The 20117-nt window shown below is 39.7% G+C and overlaps 2 protein-coding genes across 2 annotated transcripts; one reads left to right on the top strand and one right to left on the bottom strand.

Annotated features, from left to right (window-relative positions):
- The first annotated feature begins 281 nt into the window (after positions 1–281).
- rps10 (ribosomal protein S10) lies at positions 282–4907 on the top strand. The gene is made up of 6 exons (XM_034082085.1): positions 282–374; positions 841–990; positions 1951–2125; positions 4149–4229; positions 4521–4576; positions 4822–4907. The coding sequence occupies exons 2-6, from the start codon at positions 841–843 to the stop codon at positions 4861–4863; spliced, it is 504 nt and encodes a 167-aa protein (XP_033937976.1). The 5' UTR covers positions 282–374; the 3' UTR covers positions 4864–4907.
- A 742-nt stretch (positions 4908–5649) lies between these two features.
- nudt3b (nudix (nucleoside diphosphate linked moiety X)-type motif 3b) lies at positions 5650–14267 on the bottom strand. Its single transcript, XM_034082447.2, has 5 exons — positions 13967–14267; positions 12535–12645; positions 9814–9858; positions 9629–9713; positions 5650–9350 (listed from the first exon to the last, which is right to left on the bottom strand). Exons 1-5 carry the CDS (start codon positions 14063–14065, stop codon positions 9154–9156), a joined length of 537 nt encoding a protein of 178 aa, XP_033938338.1. The 5' UTR covers positions 14066–14267; the 3' UTR covers positions 5650–9153.
- Between the last annotated feature and the right edge of the window lie 5850 nt (positions 14268–20117).

Below are 20117 nucleotides of genomic sequence, written 5' to 3'. Positions count from 1 at the left end.
TATACAAATATAAATACATAATTAAAAAAATACAACAGTTAACAGTTTGTATGCTCACATAATTAATGACATTATTTTAAATCTTTAAATGTCTTCTCAAAAAGTATTTTTTATACGTTTCAGCAAACTGTTTGATTTCCAATTATTACAAGTATTATTACTATCATCTTCGTGATTACAACATTTTAAAACCCTTATAATAATTCTATAAATATGTGTATTTATATCTAAATCAATGCAGTCAATGCTCCCCATGATGTTCCCCTCCGCTCCACCAGGGGGCCGCGCTCCTCCACCAGGCCCGGAGAGAGGATAAACCTCCCTGATCCACATCCGTCGTTCCTTCCGGCTCCGGTCCCCTATCAAGTGGAAAGGTAAAGACAGACCCGGCGTAGTAATCTAAATATATCTTAAACATCTCATCTTCCATAAAACTATAATGTTGGATATTCGATTGTTGTTAATGGCACAATATAATATCTGAACGTATTTTAGTGTTAAACGCTTTACAGTCGTGGATATTAGACTTAGAAGTTGGGAAGTGACCCAGGACTGATGTTCACGACGGCTGCCATTTTTCTCTGTTAACGCGGGCCGCCTTAGTCAACGTTAATGTGTATTACACTGTGTGAATAGTGATTTGAACACCATAAAATAACGTATATCATTGATTAAATGCATCGTTTGTATGTCGGCTTACTGCTGCTTTTCACTAGATCTGTTCGTGCAGCTAAGTGGCTAACATGCTAGCCAGTTTACATGCTATCACAGTGGAAGCTACTGCACGTTGTCTGTAAAGTGTGGGAATGGATACTGATGCATAAATATGTCTCTGAACAGATGCTGATGCCCAAGAAGAATCGCATTGCTATCTATGAGCTCCTCTTCAAGGAGGGAGTCATGGTGGCTAAGAAAGATGTCCACTTGCCCAAGCATCCGGAGCTCGCTGACAAGAACGTGCCCAACCTTCATGTGATGAAAGCGATGCAGGTGAGAGACCGGGGGATGAGGATTGAATTCTGACGTTGTAAAAGTTTGTATATTTATGTGAACACAGTCTGACTCGAGCTCTGTAAACAAGCAGTGGTTAGTTTCTCGTAGAGCCTAGGTCACACAAGTGTAGGCCTCATCTGGGTAGCACTCAATGACCAGTGTCATCATGCTGTATTAAGTGATACTTTGCACTTACACTTGACATAATAACTAGGTTTGAGATTGTAAAATATCGAGCAACTTGTACATGGTTTTTATACTTAAGGCTCCGGTTTTAATTTTCTACAACCTCCTTTGTGCCCCTTATGTGTGTGTAATGTATATGTTTGCTTCACCATTTGTTTCTCTTTTTTAAAATGCCAACAGAACCACTGTAAATATTTTAACATCACTCTCTGGTTTAGTCAAATTCACTGGTTTATATATATATTTTTTTTAAATACACTGTACTCGGTGTATGCTAAAACATGAGGGGTACAACTGGGGTTAGGAGTCATTGTGACTTCTGATGGCATGCACATGGATAAGAGGGAAACATGTTGTATGGAGCTAAAGTAGCCTGAATTAACTTTAGAGTAATGCAAGTGTGTTTATATGCTCGCGTGGCTGGTAAGATGTTTTTCTAAATGGATAGAGAAAGGGTGATGCTCAAGTGTTAGTGGAGTCGTGTGTGTTGTTGCTAGAACTCTGGCAGTTTGGTCCAAGTTTAACTTATTTTACCTGGACTACAGAACCTAATGAGAATCACCTTTGTAAATAAATGGTTACTGTCTTTCTAAGGGTATTTCACTTAAGCTATTTGTTAGAAACAGTTGGTTTGCGGGGTGAGAAGGGATGAGAAAATACATGCAAGCAGGAGAATGACAGGTTAAGGACACATTGCCTGAAAGGATGGACTTGGTGTATTTACAGTAGAAGAGTTGCATGAAACTCACTTTGTTTGTGTTTTCCCTCCAGTCCTTGAAGTCCTGTGGGTACGTCAAGGAGCAATTTGCCTGGCGTCATTTCTACTGGTACCTCACCAACGAGGGTATCCAGTACCTGAGAGACTTCCTCCACCTGCCCCCAGAGATCGTGCCTGCCACTCTGCGCCGCCAGACTCGCCCTGAGACCGCAAGGCCCAGGCCCAAGGGTAAGCTCCCTGGAACAATGTTGCTCGATTTTGTTTTAACGCTCTTTTCGAAATTGGATTGTGGAATACTGGGCCGTGATCACTATTTATGTTGCTTTTGTGAAGCTAGTATTGGCAAATATTACTATAAGTTGTATTTAGTTTTCAAAGTGCATCACATTAATTGCACACTGCCTCTACATTTTGGAAGCTGAATAACAAAAACCACAGGTCATTAGTCTTTAATGTAAATCTGCTGAGTGGAAGCATTCCTGAGGGATTAACATCGTGCAGTCGAAAGGCCACGGCTCGGTGTTCAGCAACTCTGACATTTCTAACTGTTTTTATTAACCTTATAAGACCGCTCATTACTTTTAAACATTTTATTATAAAGTTTAGAAAATGCAAATCCAGCAACCAATCAAGTTTCAATAGAATGTTCTGCTAGCTTAGTACGAAGGGCTTGGGGTTATACGGAAATCACAAGCCAAATAATCACCGTGGCTTCATAAGTACAATGTCGGGTAACAACTGAAATGTGGTGAGCAACACATGTGACCCGCTCTATCCAAATCAGTCGGAAGTCGCAACGGCTCATTAAAAAAAAAATAAACGTGGATTTGCATAAGAAAGTAGTATTTCGGGTGTCTTGTTTGATTTTAAATAAATAAAGTCTTGGCTTTCAGAATATGAAACTTTTATTTCCAAAATCAATAAATACATTTTTGAAACTTGTAAAGGGAAGATGACAGCTCTCCCTCACCACTCTGCTCTTCCTTAGCACCTCCCTCCGGCTGACATTATGAATGTAAGCGTAGAGTAATCATAGATAACACGGCAGGGTCCGTTACAGTTTGTTTTCATCTCATTTCAAATAAAACAAAGTCTTGGCTTTCAGAATATTAAACTTGTTTCGGCAAATTCAGATGATAAATACAACTTTGAAGCTTTTAACGGCATAATTACAAGCTGAGAACGGAGTAACTTAACGTCACAGCAGGCATAACAACAGCCGATGATTCTCGTGAGGGTTTTCCCCGGGAAACAAACGCAAAATTACACACACACACTCACGAGCTTCCCCCAGACCAGTAATCCAAACGAAAATATCTTCCCTCTGTACTACTTTGATCATTTGCTAATAATCAATCAGATCGATGGATTCCAGAGAAGAGGAAACTTTGAAGGCCTTTTTCTCAAAATGATGACAGTCATTATATAATGTGACATATTTTGCTTAATATTTGGAGTACAACAACAATCCTGATATCATTGGAAAGCTATGAATCTCCTCTTTCCAGCAGTGTATACAACTCAAAATGTGTCTTCGGGTCAATGCGACTGATTTCGATAGAGCAGGTCACATATTAAGAAGCCGGTGCCTATTATAATTATTCAGGTCTCCTAACATAAATGGTAATCCTTGAGAGGATCCCCCTGAAATTCCGCATCACTGTGGAGTCTTTGTTCCGATGACGGGGACTTTTCTGTATGTTTTAGCTGAAATAGTAGGGTTGTTGTTAGGAGGGAACGGGTGGTCTCAGCGGCAGTTAACAAGAATTTGAACATTACATGTGTAGCTGATTAGGCTCAAACTTAATATACAACAAGTGTTCCTTTGTAACTTGCTTTGTCGTTGCATTGGACATCAACTCAAGAGCAGACAGGTGTCATAGACATCGCATTACTGTTTGAAACACTGCTCTAAAAATCTCTTCCTGGCAGAATGAGTTTCACTTATAAAGTGCATTTTCAGAGCAATATTTAAACTATTATATTTGAAATCACAAATGTTGTTCCCTAGTTTTGGAGTTTAAGTGCAGGATGATTGTGATTTCTTGCAACAACAGTCCATTCTGGGATTATGTTTCCCACCCAAGTTTAAAAGTATCTTTTTTAAATGAGTGAAGGGTCCCTGACACAACATCTGTATAAATACGGTACTGACACAGCACACATCTCCCGCTCTAAAGTGGACTCAATTTCCTTGGGTGTGCAGTCAAATGTCCTGAACCTAATCTGATTTCCCTTTTTATTTCTGCAGGAATGGAAGGAGAGAGGCCCGCTCGCCTTAACCGCAGCGGAGAGGCTGACCGAGATACATACAGGCGATCTGCTGCACCCCGTAAGTACACTCCGAGCAACTCTTTGGAATGAGCAGCAGGAATTCAAGTCTTGAAGGCAAATAGAAATGGACACTTAAGCTAGTTTTCGTGTAACTTCAGCAATTTATTCTTAAGACTGAAACCAGTAACGTCTTTTGTAAGCAAAGTATTACAACAATATACATTTAAGATAACTTATTTACCCTGGGTAACTTGGGTTTTCATTGTGTGTAATTGTATTAGTTTGTGATGGCTGAGGTGAAAGATATAAATGTTTATGGCTGACTGTTCATTCCTCACTCCTCCATCAGCTGGTGCGGACAAGAAAGCAGAGGCCGGTGCAGGAGCTGCCACAGAATTCCAGTTCGTAAGTACAGAACACATTTACCCCCTGGGAGAAGTCCATTCTGTGCATCTATCTGCATACAAGCAAACCTTTGATTTTGAATAATGTATTTCCTGTTATGGCATATTAGGAACGTTTTCTATAGCAATCAAACGGTCAGCTTGTTGTTGCAGTTCTATTATGGAAAGCTGGATTTAGTTTTAGTGCACTTAATAAAACGTAGTTCTGTTTGACACTCGTATTGACAACATTGTTTCCCTTTGCAGAGAGGTGGCTTCGGGCGCGGCAGAGGACAGCCTCCTCAGTAATTTTCACCGTCTCTTTCTGTACAATAAAGAAAATCAAAATACAACCTGTCTGTGTCCGTCAGGATTGTGGTAGCTGATGGATTTTAAAACTGAAGAGCTGGTTTCCAAACATTCAGATGTTGTTTTATGCTGAGCAGAGGAAAGTTAGTCAGCAGGATGTCATTTAGTAGAAAAAATAAATCCGACTCATCATTATTGTAAAATATAGCTGTAGTTCTTGGGTCATTCAAAAGTGGTACACAAGTGAGTTATGAAGCTGTCTATTGGTCAACATGTCTGTTGCCTGCTAGGCTTCAGCATATTGATTGTTCATACTCATTCTGATAGAACAGTTTTGGTCGTTTTTATAAAAGAGCAACATTACCCTGCAAACTAAGAATCTACCGATTCAGAGAACAGAAAAACAGTTTTTTCCAAAATATGCAATAGTTTTCTGTTGTGATTCTGGAGCTGGATAATATTCAATGCCTAAGCCTACTTCAAATCAGTATCTTACCTTTTGGGGCCTCTAACCAAAGCTTTAAAAATGTTAGTCACATTTTGATGAAGACAATCGGCTTTACTGTTGGAAATAACTCAGTGGTTTTCTAACAGTGCTCGTTGAATAATTTCATGTCTACAAACATGTTTTCTCATTGCAAAAATAAACTGTAAAGATAAGCATGTAAAGCAATACGGATTGAGAGAAGTGGTGCATACACATCCCAGTAAGCAAGCCTAATACAGAACACTTGCCTTGTTGTACTCTTCCGTAAAGACAGACACAAACATTGAAGCCAGCCTGAATGTGAAATACTGGTGTTTATTTGTTGGCACATTTATATTACAATCTTCAGTCTTCTCGCACTGGTTTTGTTCCACAGTCCCAAATAACAAGAGGAGAGAAAAGTTCCAGTGACACGTATACCTTGGAGAGGAGATCAAAATTACAAGTAGGTAACTTCAAGGCTGAGATCAGGTGCATGCGTGTTTGCTTTATCAATGTACTAGTATTTAGGGTAACCTTTAAAAAAACAAAACTGCTTTTATGAATCAACTTCTGATTGTTCATAGTTAGGGAAATGGCCACCTGACCATAATGCTAAAGGAAACGGTTACAATCAGCTGCAGTGATGTGCTTTTAATAGGTTTTGCTTTCGCCACAAGATGGGGCCATTTCAAACCTTTAACTTCGGTCAATTCAAAGGAAGTGACTTAAGCTCTAATCGTTCTTTTAATAATTCATTGTCTCCTTTCCCCTCAAATGTTTAGAAGCTTAAATGTCACAAAATGGAGTCAATTGTGATAGAAATCTCCCTGGAGTAACGTATTAACACCACATTAACTCCAACGTGCTCATATGGAGACATGTACTTCATAGATGTCCTCCTGAACCTTGGCCCAAATCACATTACCTATGACAGGAAGTGCTTGCATTTTGAGTGAGAAGGGAATTGTAAAAAAAGAAAAGACTAATCATTACTGACCGAAGCCATGCTGCGTCCTCTGGCTGAAACGGTACTGTTACCTATATACAGATATTTGTTTGACAATTGCACAACAGGTTAAAGAAAAACTGAAAATGGTGGATCAAGTGGTCATTAACAATTGAGTCACTGGCTGTTACTGTGGAAGTCCTCCTCACATTCATTTTGACAGTACCTGTCACCCGCATCCAACTAATTCAACCAATCAGAGAAAGGTTTTAGATTTCTTTTTAAAAAGCCATATACAGGTTTATCCCCTTGACAACCGTTTGCACATTTCAATGAAGACTGAAAACAGGAACTCTGATCCAACTCTCATAAAGCAAGACTTTGGACAACACACCTTCCTGATGCACAGCAATAAAACAGTCCAAAGTCTCCTTCTGCTAGGAGACTTTGGACTCCTTCCACATGTACCGTCAGTCAGGAAGCGTTTTCCTTCAGACACCAAAGGGATCAGAAGCTTGCAGGGTGGCGCCCCCACATTCCTGGAGGAAGGGCCATGAATAAGACACCACCTCCATCCTGCTAAGAGACGTCGATTGGAGCTTTCCATCCACTAGTTTTCAGTTCTTTACATTTCTCCTGGGGGATTTCTTTTATGTGTCTTGATTAAATCATAATACTGGAGTTTTCTGCCCACATTCGATGTTAAATATGCATCTGCTTAGCGTAGAGGACATTTCATTTCCGCTTGGTATCAATAAATGATGTCTTTTGTTGCCATTGTATAAAGCAGCTGCTCCCATGAGTCATAGCATTATAAAACCTGATCACTGCTGCAGTCTGAGTGCAGACAATGTAATCATTGAGATGACATTGGTGGAGAAATGGAGCTTAAAAGAGAAGTCAACATTGGATTATCAGATAGACACAAAGCCAAATGAATTGTTACATGTCTCCATATATGCCAGATGAGTAAATGAAGAAAAGCTACCAACACCTTTGCGGAAAAAATAAATAAACAGATATGTGGATGTTTACAGATCGTTGCTGCTTCAGAGTGTCCACATAATCTTTAATAACAGATTTAAATAATGGGCAGAAAACCCCAGCATCCTGTCAAAGGAATAGAGAAAGACCCTTCATGAGTAAACACACTGACCTGGGATAGGTTAACAGCTAACAGAGTATATCTCCTTTACTTCTAAGTGATTTGGATTCTCAGGCTTCAGCGTGGCCAGAGAACAGCTTTCCCTAAGTGTGACACATGTGTTTTAGTCCAAACTAAATGAAGGATTTTGAAAGAATTCAACATGAAATTGGCTCTTCCAGACACCAACAACCACATGCCTTGTCCTGTAGCCTCAGATGTACTCTGAGCTATCTCTAAACTAATTCCCGCTCCAAAGCCATGAGTTCAATCAGTGTTCCTGCCTCGATTGAAATGTCAGACTCACAGATGTGAAAGAGGTGTTTAGTCATTTGTACTCTCACCTTTGATCTATACAGAAATAAACAATTTACAATAAAAACCTCTAACATGCTATCTACAGCGCCTCCAGTTTCACAGTATTGAGCCGGCTGCCTCAGGCCACGTCGAGTGACGCAGCTCGGCCAAAGAGACTTTTGCCAGGCGTTAGAGAGAAAAACATAAAAACAAAAACTAGTATCCAAAAGCATTTTACATGTTAAAAACGAGGTCTCAAACTGTACAAGGCTTGTTTGTTCTGCATCAGCATTATAGATTCCATTACTCTTGATGTCAAGCAGGTGTTTTGGGGATGCAGATTAAATACTACAAAGGGTAGGGGAGAAAGAAAAGGGGAAACCATGACCGTGAGTTACCTGTGCTGTTACGGACACAGTGTAAACAATTGCTTTGAACCAAACTGAATGTGAGGAGCAACATATGGAAATGGTTTAAATAACTTAAGTGATATGTGCTGCATTTTGAAATTACAAGTCCATGATTTTTTTTTAAACCTACTACCTCTCAGTATGTGGAGGAAGACTTCAGTCAGTACCGAGAAAGAAGTTTAAAAAAGAAAAAGAGATTAAAAAGGAGGTGAAGACACTGAGGAGAAGGTGGTTCATTTGACATTGTATGTTGACATTCTTTCTCTCTTTACAGTATTTGCTCTGTTGGAGAGGGAAACCTGTAGTGCTTGGCTAGCTTCCCAAATATGAGAGAAACACACATGACGGTTGAAATTGGAAAAACTAGCGAGGGGCCGTATCCTACCAATAAGAGACATCGATAACCACGATAAGGAGCTCAATGAAGAGGAATCCAAGAAGACCTTACCACACGTCTGTTACAGTCAGCATCAGGTCTCTCGAGCGAGCCAGACACAACATTACGGTGCTCATGCAAGACAAGTCACTTCCAACAATTCTGTCCATTCAGATACAGACAACACGTCCCATCCTTATTCACAGGGAGGGGTACACTAATGGGCACATCCATTCAAAAGAAACAGAACTGAGGAGGAGACTTTAAAAAGACCACCAAGCCTTCAGCTTAAGCACTATGTATACACTTTTACATTACAACAGTAAAAAGTAGTTCTTGCATTCAATTAACACCACGCTAAGGGCGCGTTAAGGAAAGAGGATCGGGGACATTTCATGCAGTTTTCAGTAAAAAGAGAGAAAAAAAAAATAGGGGTTCAAAAATGACATTTACATTTACAAAGTGTTTCAGACTATTCACCCGACACTTGTCATCAAGTCTGTGCCACAGTGCTGGCACAAAGGAGTTGGCAAGGCAAACCATGTTATTGAGACAGAAGAGAAGAGAGAGAGGAATAGAAGAGAAAATGACACGAGTAAGAGCGCAAGTGGTGGCGAAAGCTCCCGGAGGTGTCAGTTATGGTTTTAGTTATCTGATACCCGAGACCGAGCTCTGATTGATGCTGTAGGTAGGGGACAGGTCCCCGCCTATCGTGGTCACCAAAGGCGTTCCATTACTGGTCAGGCAACTCTCCTGGAAAGCCTCGAAGTAGGTGGCCTGCACGGGCTTGTGACACTGCAGCACTCGTATGGCATCGTCTATTTTAAACCATTCCCTTTTTCTCCCTGTAAACAAAACAAGACACCATTGTGGGACGAGTTAGGACATGTGAGAGACAACACAAGGAGACAAAAAAACTCATGAAAAGATTTGAGTTAATATCAGGATGTTCGCAGAGTGAATAGTGAAACTCACAAGGGCAGAAACAAAGCTTGTGTTATAAACCCTCCCTCCCAGAACTGTAATATCACCAAGGCCTGGGCTACAGACGGCATGCGACCGACTGAGAACTCCGTCCGTATGATCCCCGTTTGTTGACCAGTAAACAAATGCGGTGACTTACCAATGTTGACCGAGTCCTCCCAGTCCTCCAGGTGCTCCGTTACAATAAGAACGTAGACGTAGGTCCTGTGTTTCCTCTCCTGGTTCTGTGGGCGAATAAACATCATGTTCTTACTCCCAAACATGATGCACAGCATGTTGACATTTGAATACTACAAAAATAAATGGTGGGTAAACAAACCTCACCTCAAATACTCCAACTAAGCGCCCTAAAGTCCCCTTTACACCGGCCTGTAAAGAAAGAGGAGGATTGTTAAAATGGGTAGCAGATAAACACCTTGCCGGTCTGATGTACAGGAAAGGGTTAGAAAACATCACACATGCACTTCAGAGTGACAAAGCACACTGCATGTTTGAACTTTATAACGTCGGTTCAGATTGTTATTCAGAAGCTGGTTGGGTTGAAGTGGATTACATTACATCATAAGATTGTTTTGTCCTCTGAAAATTAATTCCATCTAAATCCTGGGTTGTTGCTAAATCTGCCGTGAAACACATTTAACCAAATCCTCAAGTCATGTCTTGCATGTGCGGATTCTTTCTCCGTTCATTCGACAGGTCAGTGCAACAGTAGCGATACACTGGCAGTCTACGCTCTGGACAGACATTGGGAGTCTCAAGGAGCTCGTTGGAAATCTGGGTTTTAATCTGCCAGGTTTTGTTTTTATTCATTTGGTCGAAAAGAAGGTTTGAAAAGGGGGAATATGCCCAATATGCAACAATGTCCCGTTTCCAAGCCTGACGTATTGTTTTGTCAAACCAGCAGTACAAACAATACGCTATTAAATAAACAACTATGCAAAACAGAGAAAAAAAGCTAAGTGTCACATCCTAAGAAGCAGGACAGGGCAAAGGCGGTTTTTGTTTTTAGATAGATACTTTATTCATCCCAGAATTGGGAAATGGTTTTGTTCCAGCAGCAGCGTCAAGCATTACACGAGTTAAACATGTTGAGATATTACTCAAATAGAGTTCATGTTATTCCAGTAATATTTGCAGTTCTAAATGATACAGCTGTAAACACCCCTGTTCACAATCTGACGGCTGCTCAACAAGATGTTTGAGTACCATCAAAGATTGTGTGTAAAGGTCACTAAAAACCAACAGAACAACTGCTTTGCTGTCAGAAGCTGCTACTCTTCCTAGAACTCAAAACACCCAAGCCATCTCAATGTCACAACCTTTCGTAAAGATGACAAACGTTCCTCGAACCTTTTCTTGTTACATATTCTGAAAACAAAAATAGTCTCCACGGTAGATCTTTACTCCCAGAGGTGGATACACTAGTAGGTCAGGTTTAGATACAGAGCCCGGCCACTTGCTGACATCTTGGCAGCATCTTCTCCAGGTTCCAGTTTCAGTCTAAAAATAAACGTTGACTGCACGTACTGTGCTGTGGACTCAGGAGTTGGTCTCTCCAGGCCTTCAGCAAGACCATGTGTAAAAAGAACAAGCTCACCACCACTAGGAGCCACAGAGATGTGCCAGGGATTAAGTAATAGGCCAAACGTCAACCTGAATGCTTTGAGATGGAAAATATCTCCCAACTATAGTTCATGTAACTGAGAACTGCTGTGCTCCATGTTGGGAGAGGATGGACAGCATTGAGGCTTCACAAGGTGAGCAACACGGTCCCCAGCCTTCTCGATGCAGAGCGTAGGACGACAGAGAGTTCCCCAACAGTCAGACGGAGGAAGAAACTCTTTGGCCTGCTCCCTTTTAACTGCCGTGTCTTTAATGCAATCCCTGGCAAGGCTCCAAACCAATAAGCATAAGCAATCTCTCACTGCTCATGTGCTCATCAGAAGAAGCTTGTCAGGATTAGGATATGTCCTGTTACACCACCGTCCAATAAGAAGCTTAGAAAGCCACAAGACGCGGTGATGCATTGAGCACCACTCAAAGTCACCACAATGTTTCTGAATGGGGCCTTTTAGCGCTTTTAGCAAACATCAGTTGTGACACGACAGTGCTTGTGACCCTGTGGAACTGTGTTGGCAGGCCGCAGTGTCCTGCATCGGCCGAAGATACCAAAGAGCAACAGCCAGGATAAGGGATGATGTCGGCAGCATCCATCAGGGTGATGGATCGCACACAAGAGAAATCCGCTTTGTATGGTCGGTGCCATGCCAAGCGCTGACAGCCAAGTGAGAGTCTGTGTCTTCTTCACTGCCCTTTCGGCCATTCTGATCAAAATACCTACGCGATTTACACAATTGAGGGACGGACGCAAGAGGTATAAGCAATTTTATTGATTTCCAATGAGCTTCAGAGCCGTTTACCAATGTCTGCCTATCCTCCGAAGCACAGACAAACAATAATAGATGCATGTTGCCCTTCAAACTGCATCGGTAACAAGGCTGCTGTTGCAAAAATAGAACCGTCTGAAACAAACAAGAACGAAAAGCAGATTGTTTTTATTTGCTCTACTTTATGGGATTTGATAGTGCTACAGAAAAACCGCTGGGCAGCCAGTGTTCAATCTCACTGTGACCTCCTTTGACACATAAACACTGCTTTGTAACACGAGGCGAGGATACAGCTTAGATGTTGCTAGGCTCTGGCTCTGTCCATGCAAACAGGATGACTGCACTGACAAAAAGGACTTTGAGAGCAAGGTATTAGGCCCAGTGTTAAATACAGAAAGGATGAAATGAAATACAATACATCTTGTGTGCTTACACGCAAACTACATTTCCGAACTGAAATAGGGAGTCCATTCCCGGAACAATATTCCTGGCTATGAACTCTAGGAAGTCTATTAAGGTATGTTTCACAGATACAAGGATCAAATCAAGTTGGCCTGAGCACAGTGTATATATAGGAACAGTATCAAAGAAAGAAAATTGGCCGCAAAATAGCCTTAATTTAGATCCATTTATTGTGAAAAACAGTTAAAGAACTAACCTCTTCACACACTTCTCGAGCAGCAGCAACATTGGGCTCCTCCTCAGGCTCCATTCCCCCTCCAGGAACTATCCACTTGTCAGGATGTCGACTACTGCTTACCAGCAGCACCTGCAAAGCATCCAAAACAAAGCTAGTCAGGCATTAGCGAATGACTCAATGTTGATTGCTAATTGTGCTTTTATTGGTGTGTTGCTGCTTGAGCAAGACTATTTATAGACGGAAGAGCCAAACCCCAACATATACACAATAGCTACCTTACAACTATGACACTGAAAATGAATTAAAGTAACCCAGGGAGAGTTGTCGAGCTGGATATTGTTGAAAAGCAGTTAACTCAGAACATTCCCTATAGCTAATGTAGGACTCACTGAGTTTGCTTTTTTTCCACACAAGTATGGCGACTTCATGGTGTCAACAATCTGCTTCCACAATATCTGAGGCTTGGCTGAGAGCCTATCTGGTAGGTACACTCTGGAAAAGTTTCTAGCTAGGGGCCAAACTGATGTGCTTCCTGTAATCAACAACCCATGTTCACAACCTGGCCTCTACTTTAACGAGAATGAGGAATTAGTTAAGTCTCCCCACCCCTGGTAATACTATTTCCACTACAAAGACTTCTTTGTGTGTGTGTGTTGTTGACTGGACATCAGACTCCCCAAATCGCCTCTGATTTAACAATAATATGAAGGATACTTTGAGATGTTTTCGTGGGAGAGAGCGCACGAAGAGAGCGAATAGCCCATTAACAGTGGATATACAGCGAAATAGGTTTTCGAGTTTGTAATTAAGCAGAATGGACTAACCGCATATGCATTTCAAATATATTCAACAACGTGAAAAACACTGATGTAAGATAGCCGACTGTTGCTACCGGTGGCTATACTGGCACAGCTAATAGCTACATATCAGTCCAATGTTTGGCTAGCAATACCAGTGGCATTAACGCTATCACAGTAACCACTAACAGTTACTTAGCTCAACAAACCATGTGTGACAATAGCATATACATATCTTAGCTTGTCACTTTAGAAAGCAGTGATTTACATTCACCTGAGTCTCATAATGATAAAGTCACCACTCATCACTGTGGGCTGTGGTCGCTGGCCGAGAGCCGGCTGCCCACAGTAGCAACGCGGCTAGTTAGCAAGCTCACGTTAGCATTAGCATACAGCTAACAGGTGGACTAGCTGTGTATAAAACCCGGGGTGCACAGCAAAATAGTCTTACATAACACTTCGGTAAGTACGAGCTTAAACAAGTGTTTAATACACAACAGCAAAATGACAATTCGAGAGGTACAACAAAAAAAGAAAAATGTCCCAGCTGACATAAAGCCACAGCTGTGTTGGTAAATGAACAGATTTACTGTAGGCAGCTAATGCTGCTAATGTTAGCTTGGCCCTCCATACAGCCACATCCCCGGACTTACCTCTTCCTCGGTCTCGCCCCTGAAGCACAGACAGGCGGCCCGCTTCTTGTAGCCATCCCCGTCGTACGTCCGGGTTTGGTTAGACTTGAGCTTCATCATTGTTAAAGCGAACAAAAGTTCAAAAGTACAGCTAAGTTTACCACGTATAGAGACGATGGTTGTAGACGCAAAGTCCTCCTCCGGGGAACCTCAGCGTTTCACTTAAAAGAAATAACTTCTTCTTCGCTTCATTTTCACAAACCTAGGCACATATACGGCACGGTCGCCATTACAAGGAGCCGTTACGCCCACAACGTAATGTACCCTTTATTAGCTCGGGGAACGTAAGAAAACAAAGCACCAGACGTTGAAGAATTGGAGCAACGGAAAGAGAGGAGGGGGAAAGGCAACACCACGCTCTGACTGGAGCGAGCCGGTGAGGGGAAACTGGCACTTTTTGCTCCAACGAGCTTGTCACGGACACTTGTTTGAGGTTCATACAATTAAGTAAAATTGTCCAACTGAGCTTGAGGAATAAAATATATCGTCCATGTAGTGTCCCGTTAAAAGTACATGATGTTGATTAATGTTGGTTTGATTAATACGTTTCAGCACTGCAGGTAATGGACAGCGCCAGCATGAGCCTCGAAACTGATTTTATAATATTAATCAAATGGTTCGCAACTTAGCTTAAAGTAAGACGAGTTCGCTTTTGTCATACAATTAAGACCTGAAACAATCATTAATAATTGTATTTTAAAAAACTTTTATGCCAGGAAATCCAATTAAGATCAAAACTCTCTTTTACAAAAGTAGCAGCCTTACAAAATCACAGCACAGACAAACAAATTACAACAGCATACAGAGATCACCACATTCTTCATGATGTACCATCATTTATCAATGAATATATTAGGCTTAGGGTTTCAAATTAATTGGATTTATTTAGGAATTAAAGGAAAAAAATAAGCGGAATAATCTATAAGGAACATACATGCTCTCTAGTTTTCTATTTTACAACACAAGTATGGAGTTTTTTGAGTCAACAGTCTGTTGGAAGAAAAACTGAGGCTTCACTGAGTGCCAATCTGTTGGAATATACAGTAGTCTCTGGTAAAAGTTTCTAGCTAAATGCAGATACGTCTTTTTTCAAGCAGACCTTTCAAATAGTACATTTGTTGTGTTGTTTCAAACGTGTTAGTAAAGTAGAATATAATTAATCTTTGGCCTCTGAAACACAACTAAATATTCATGTATATTTTGGAAAGCAACATTCAACACAATTACAATTGTATTTAGATAATGACAAAAGCACTTTAAATTGTATTTGCATAGTTCACAGTTTCACAATTTGGCTTACATCATTTGATTTGTACAATAACATCGGTCTCTCCTTTTAAATCTAAGCATTGCTCACTTACAAGCTACAGTGACTACACTGAATAGCTTTAGTATTAGAGGGTAACTGCATATAAATTGTGGAGCTGTTGCCAGGAAAATGTTCTCTCTGTGTCCCTTCCACACACTCACAAACACACATTAAAAAGAATATATAAATAGTATTGTTATGCTCTGGATATCTTGGCTGTCAGACAAATAACCACTGGCAAAAAACAAACTGGCTTAGTGCCAAGAACCAAAGTGAAGTTTGGCAGAAAAATATCTCTTAAGGACTAAAGAAAAGCTTTGTCACAAGTATTTCGATGGGGGCATGATGCTGACTAGCACTATTATTAACATCCAAATGCGAAAACTGTGTCTGAAACCCAGCTATCCATTCAAATCAAAATGCTCTATAGTCCAATTTAAATGCACCTTCAAATTGTCAGCATAATCATTTCTGAAATGAATTGTTTACTGTATTCTACTGGTAGCTTCATTACTGATATAGTTTTATGTCATTTTATTGCTTATTTCATAGTCTTATATGTTTTTGATCTACTGAAGTTCCAATACTTTTACTGCTGCAACAATCACATTTTTCCACCAGGGATCAATACTATTTCTCATCTTATTTACGTATATTACCTCTTAAGTTTCTCCCAACAGATACTGACGTTTGAGGTGGATATTCTTTTCTCATCTCAAACCTTCATTAAAACCCACCCTATAAACGGTTCAGTGTCAAAATGACAAATTATCTTTTCATATAAAAACAACATCTATTATTCTGCAAAAGTATAAATAGTATTATAGTATATATTATAGTACAATAACTTATGTTGTCTTTCAATTTCTGGTCAATTGATTTAACATTTATTTTATTCTCATTTAATAATGACTTTGTTCTTGTAATGTTATTTTTCTCTTAATATTGCCACCTAGCAGAAACAATCTAATAATGTATCATTGATGTAAATAACAAAAGACACAAGGAGGGTAGAGCATATCCAAATATACACACAATATATCCACAAGAATGCATGAAATTAAAGGTGTGAGGCTCAAAAGTCCCGGACCCCCGTCTTTACATGTCCCCCAAACGTTAAACAGAACTCCTTTACCAGATATTTTCAAAAGACATATGTATATGTAGATATATTTTATTCTTTTATTACAAATGATAAATATTTTTAGACATCAGTAATCAGATAGTCAGTAATCAGACCATTAGCAGCACACACATGGATATACAGGAGGTTAACACTATGTTCCAAACACATGTCATTAAGCTCTACAGGTGTTCACATAATTGTCCTCCTCCCCTGTGTGCTGCGTACATATTCTTGTATATTACAGTGAACGCGCATATTTTTTAATTAGGTGGACATGTTACCCTGGGCAGAAAATGTGCTTTAAAAAATTGGTTAAGTAAAAAAAACATGCATCAAAAAATGTGCTTACAAACTCACTGCAAATGTATAGTCATTGATTTGACATGGTGAGGTGAGGGGGATATATACATGGGAATACATTTCACATTTATTTTTAGTCTACATACAGATCCAACCAAGTATAATGAAAAATAAACCTTATTAGATGTATATCTATTTTTTTTAATGTTTACTTTCAGTACATACTAATGCTACAAAGGTAAACTATAATATCGTATCCATCTAAGGGTTTCACAAATTCTCTCTGGCTTTCATCCTGTGCCTCTGTTATTCTTTCCGGGGGATGAGAGCAGGCATTACACAATTACACATATCTGTATAGGGTCATGATCAAGAGCTTGCACTTTCACTATCTGCAGTTGCTAAGGCAACCCATTATCAGTCCCTTGTGAACCATTCACACTCAGGAGCAGAAACACAGTGTCAGTCACAGCCAACAGAGGGCGCTCACTTCTTTCAGTAGGCAGGTTTGGAAAAGGTGTGCCACTCTATTGTTTCAATGTTTGGGAATTATTTATAAAACCATTGATAGTCAGGCACATATTTGGTCATAAAGGTCTTAATTTGAATTTTGACTTCTTCTACTTCTATGGAGTCAGTAAACAGCTTTATTTCCTATCAAAGGGTTATATTTGATTTACTCTTTCCATTGTGGATCATTTTTGTATTCCTCAGATTGCAAAGCCTTCCTTGGAAATGTTGTGGTTTTTGGCTTTATGAATAAATAACTGACTTGACGTGATGTGATTTATTCATTGATGCGTCTAAAGCATGATAGCTTATGTTCTCAGTGATGGTGGCTCTATCATTGGATGTATATCGGGATAAAAAAGCGAGTGGCCTCCTGCACAGATTATATGTGTGTCAGTTAGGCACAGAGTGTCTGCATGCTTCAGCGGGCTTGTGGATGCAGTTAAAGAGGATAGTGGTAGACTCGCTGGCATTCTTACAATCTTCATATTACAACTTTTTTTTTGTAAAACAGGTCAAGGGAAATGATTAATGTATGGAAGTGTTTCTGGTATCATAGTGGCTGCTGATGAGGGGCTATTTGTAAGAGGAGTGGAGCTAAATAATTCAATAAACAGTGGCTGAGCAGGCCATGGCATTCAGAGAAAAATTACACATCAAGCCAGTGAGGCCGGATAATCTAATTTAGCCGCTGAGTATCAGCTCTATGATTAGGTGAGAGTAGGATTCAAAGGCAGTTTAAGTTAAAAGGTACATTAGTTTAGGTTCAGAGAACAGTGTGGCCTGTCGAAGGGCCCAGTAGATGTGTGGCTGCACAGCATGATGCCTATCAACTATATTACATGAATACTGCGCTTTCACACATCCATGATTCATAATGGCAGAATTGTTGTGTGTACAAATGTAATCTAAACTCTATAACTGCTAATCTTTCTGTGGTCACTGCAAGCTGGATAGCATAGCACGAGCTGTTTGCGTTGGCTCTTTAGTTCAAACGTAGCCTGAATGTTACATTAATATGGGTTTAATCAAGAAGAGATTTCCCCCCAGCAGTCCCAACTGCAAGGTGTAACTGTTACTAGCCAATGGAACTAAGAGACAAAACGAATGTTAGCATGCTAATATCTGACCTGTTTACCGTGATTAAAATAAATAACAAATACATACTGATAATCGTGACATGACACTTTGATAATAACGTATACTGATAATTAATTTAATTATATTTCCAGAAAAATAACACACAATACTTCAAATTAAAAAATAATATGTCAAGTTTTGCCGAATGTCTTCCAACGTTAGCTAGGTTAGCATAATGAACACTCATTATGCTAACCTAGCCAATACATATTTCTAAGTATAGGCATAACGTATTGTTCAAACAATTGGCTTTTAGTGTAAGGTTTTGTATTTTCCCCTAAAACCTTTACTTTTGAAAAGCTATGTCACAGTGTCCCTGAATGTTGATGCTGCTGTAAACAAGTTTACTGATCCTCTAGAAACCAATTTACACATTAAATATTTTGAAAAGTATTACCTAGCTGAGACATTTAATACATTTGAATGCTGAAAGTAAATGTATTCAGTCACTAGTTTAAAGAGTGAGTTTTTTGGATGAGATTTTTCATTTTATGATAGTAGCAGACAAACAGAGCAATAACAACCAGACTCCCAAAGGAAAATAAGCAAGGAAAGTTGGCCCTAATGTTGAATCTCTTAATGTGGCCATTCCTTGCGAAGATGTAGCCAACACACAACCAAAGGCTGTGCAGCAGCTGAAGTTTGTTTAACCGAAGCCTGCAAAGATATTGGCAACATGAACCTTTCCAGCACCCTTTTCTCTCCAGGTAAATATGCACATTAATGACAGGAGATTGTGTTGTTGTGCCCAGGGCCAGAATAGATTGTACTTGGCGTCACACGTAAGAGAAACAATTTACCGTGTTTGTGATTTCCTAGGCTTAAGTGACTTTTCAAAAGAAAAGAATAATCAAAATGACATCATTTAAAATCATAGTTTCCTATATAAATGACATAGAATAAAAGTCAGCTTTAGTTCATTTATATAAATAATAAAGAAGCATTTTAAGACTCAATCACTAACATAAATCCTTCTTGCAAATTCGAAAAGATACACTTTAGATCCTAATTATTCTTAATTTGATACATTTTAATCAATAATTGTGTGTGTACATTTGATCTTTTATGTTACATTTAATAAATGGCTCATTTAGAAGTGCGTCCGCATGTGTTTTCATGTTTCATATACCCATTAGGATTAGGGTATAGTGGTGATTCTAAAAATGAAGGGTGTTAGATGTGTTGACCACTAGGGGCTGCTGTCATGCCAGTTACATCCGGCCAAACTCAACATTGTATGGAAATTCAGCAATCCAACAACAACTTGTATACGAATAACTTCAAAAAGATCATGCCTACAGAATATTAGGATTGTAAATGAATGAAATTAAAAAAATGATATCGTGAGTACAAAGAGAACTTATATTGTGTTCATATGTCTGTGAATGACGCCTGTAAATGTGCAACACAAGGCAGGTAACTGTACCTTGTATATTTAAGTTTTTTATTCATTTATTGCGGGCTCATAATGAAATACCGTGGTAAAATATCCTGCACCAATAACCAGGGACTCAAAAAGCACACATGAGTTTTTAGTGAGAAAAGGTGGAATGCGTATGCTTTCACTCTACTCAGCAGACACCCACAGGAAATTGATATTTTTAGATTAAAGGTTCATACAACATCCATATACGGTACTGTATTGCCCTTTTTGTGAATTTGGCCTCCAACTACGTTCCTGTCATCTCTAAATGGAACATGACCATCTCATTCTGTGCACAGATATC

This window comes from Pseudochaenichthys georgianus, chromosome 5, assembly GCF_902827115.2.
Source record: "Pseudochaenichthys georgianus chromosome 5, fPseGeo1.2, whole genome shotgun sequence".
In the NCBI taxonomy this organism is placed as follows: domain Eukaryota; kingdom Metazoa; phylum Chordata; class Actinopteri; order Perciformes; family Channichthyidae; genus Pseudochaenichthys; species Pseudochaenichthys georgianus.
Note: the sequence above shows the minus strand (reverse complement) of the source record. Positions and strands in the feature narration are given on the sequence as shown.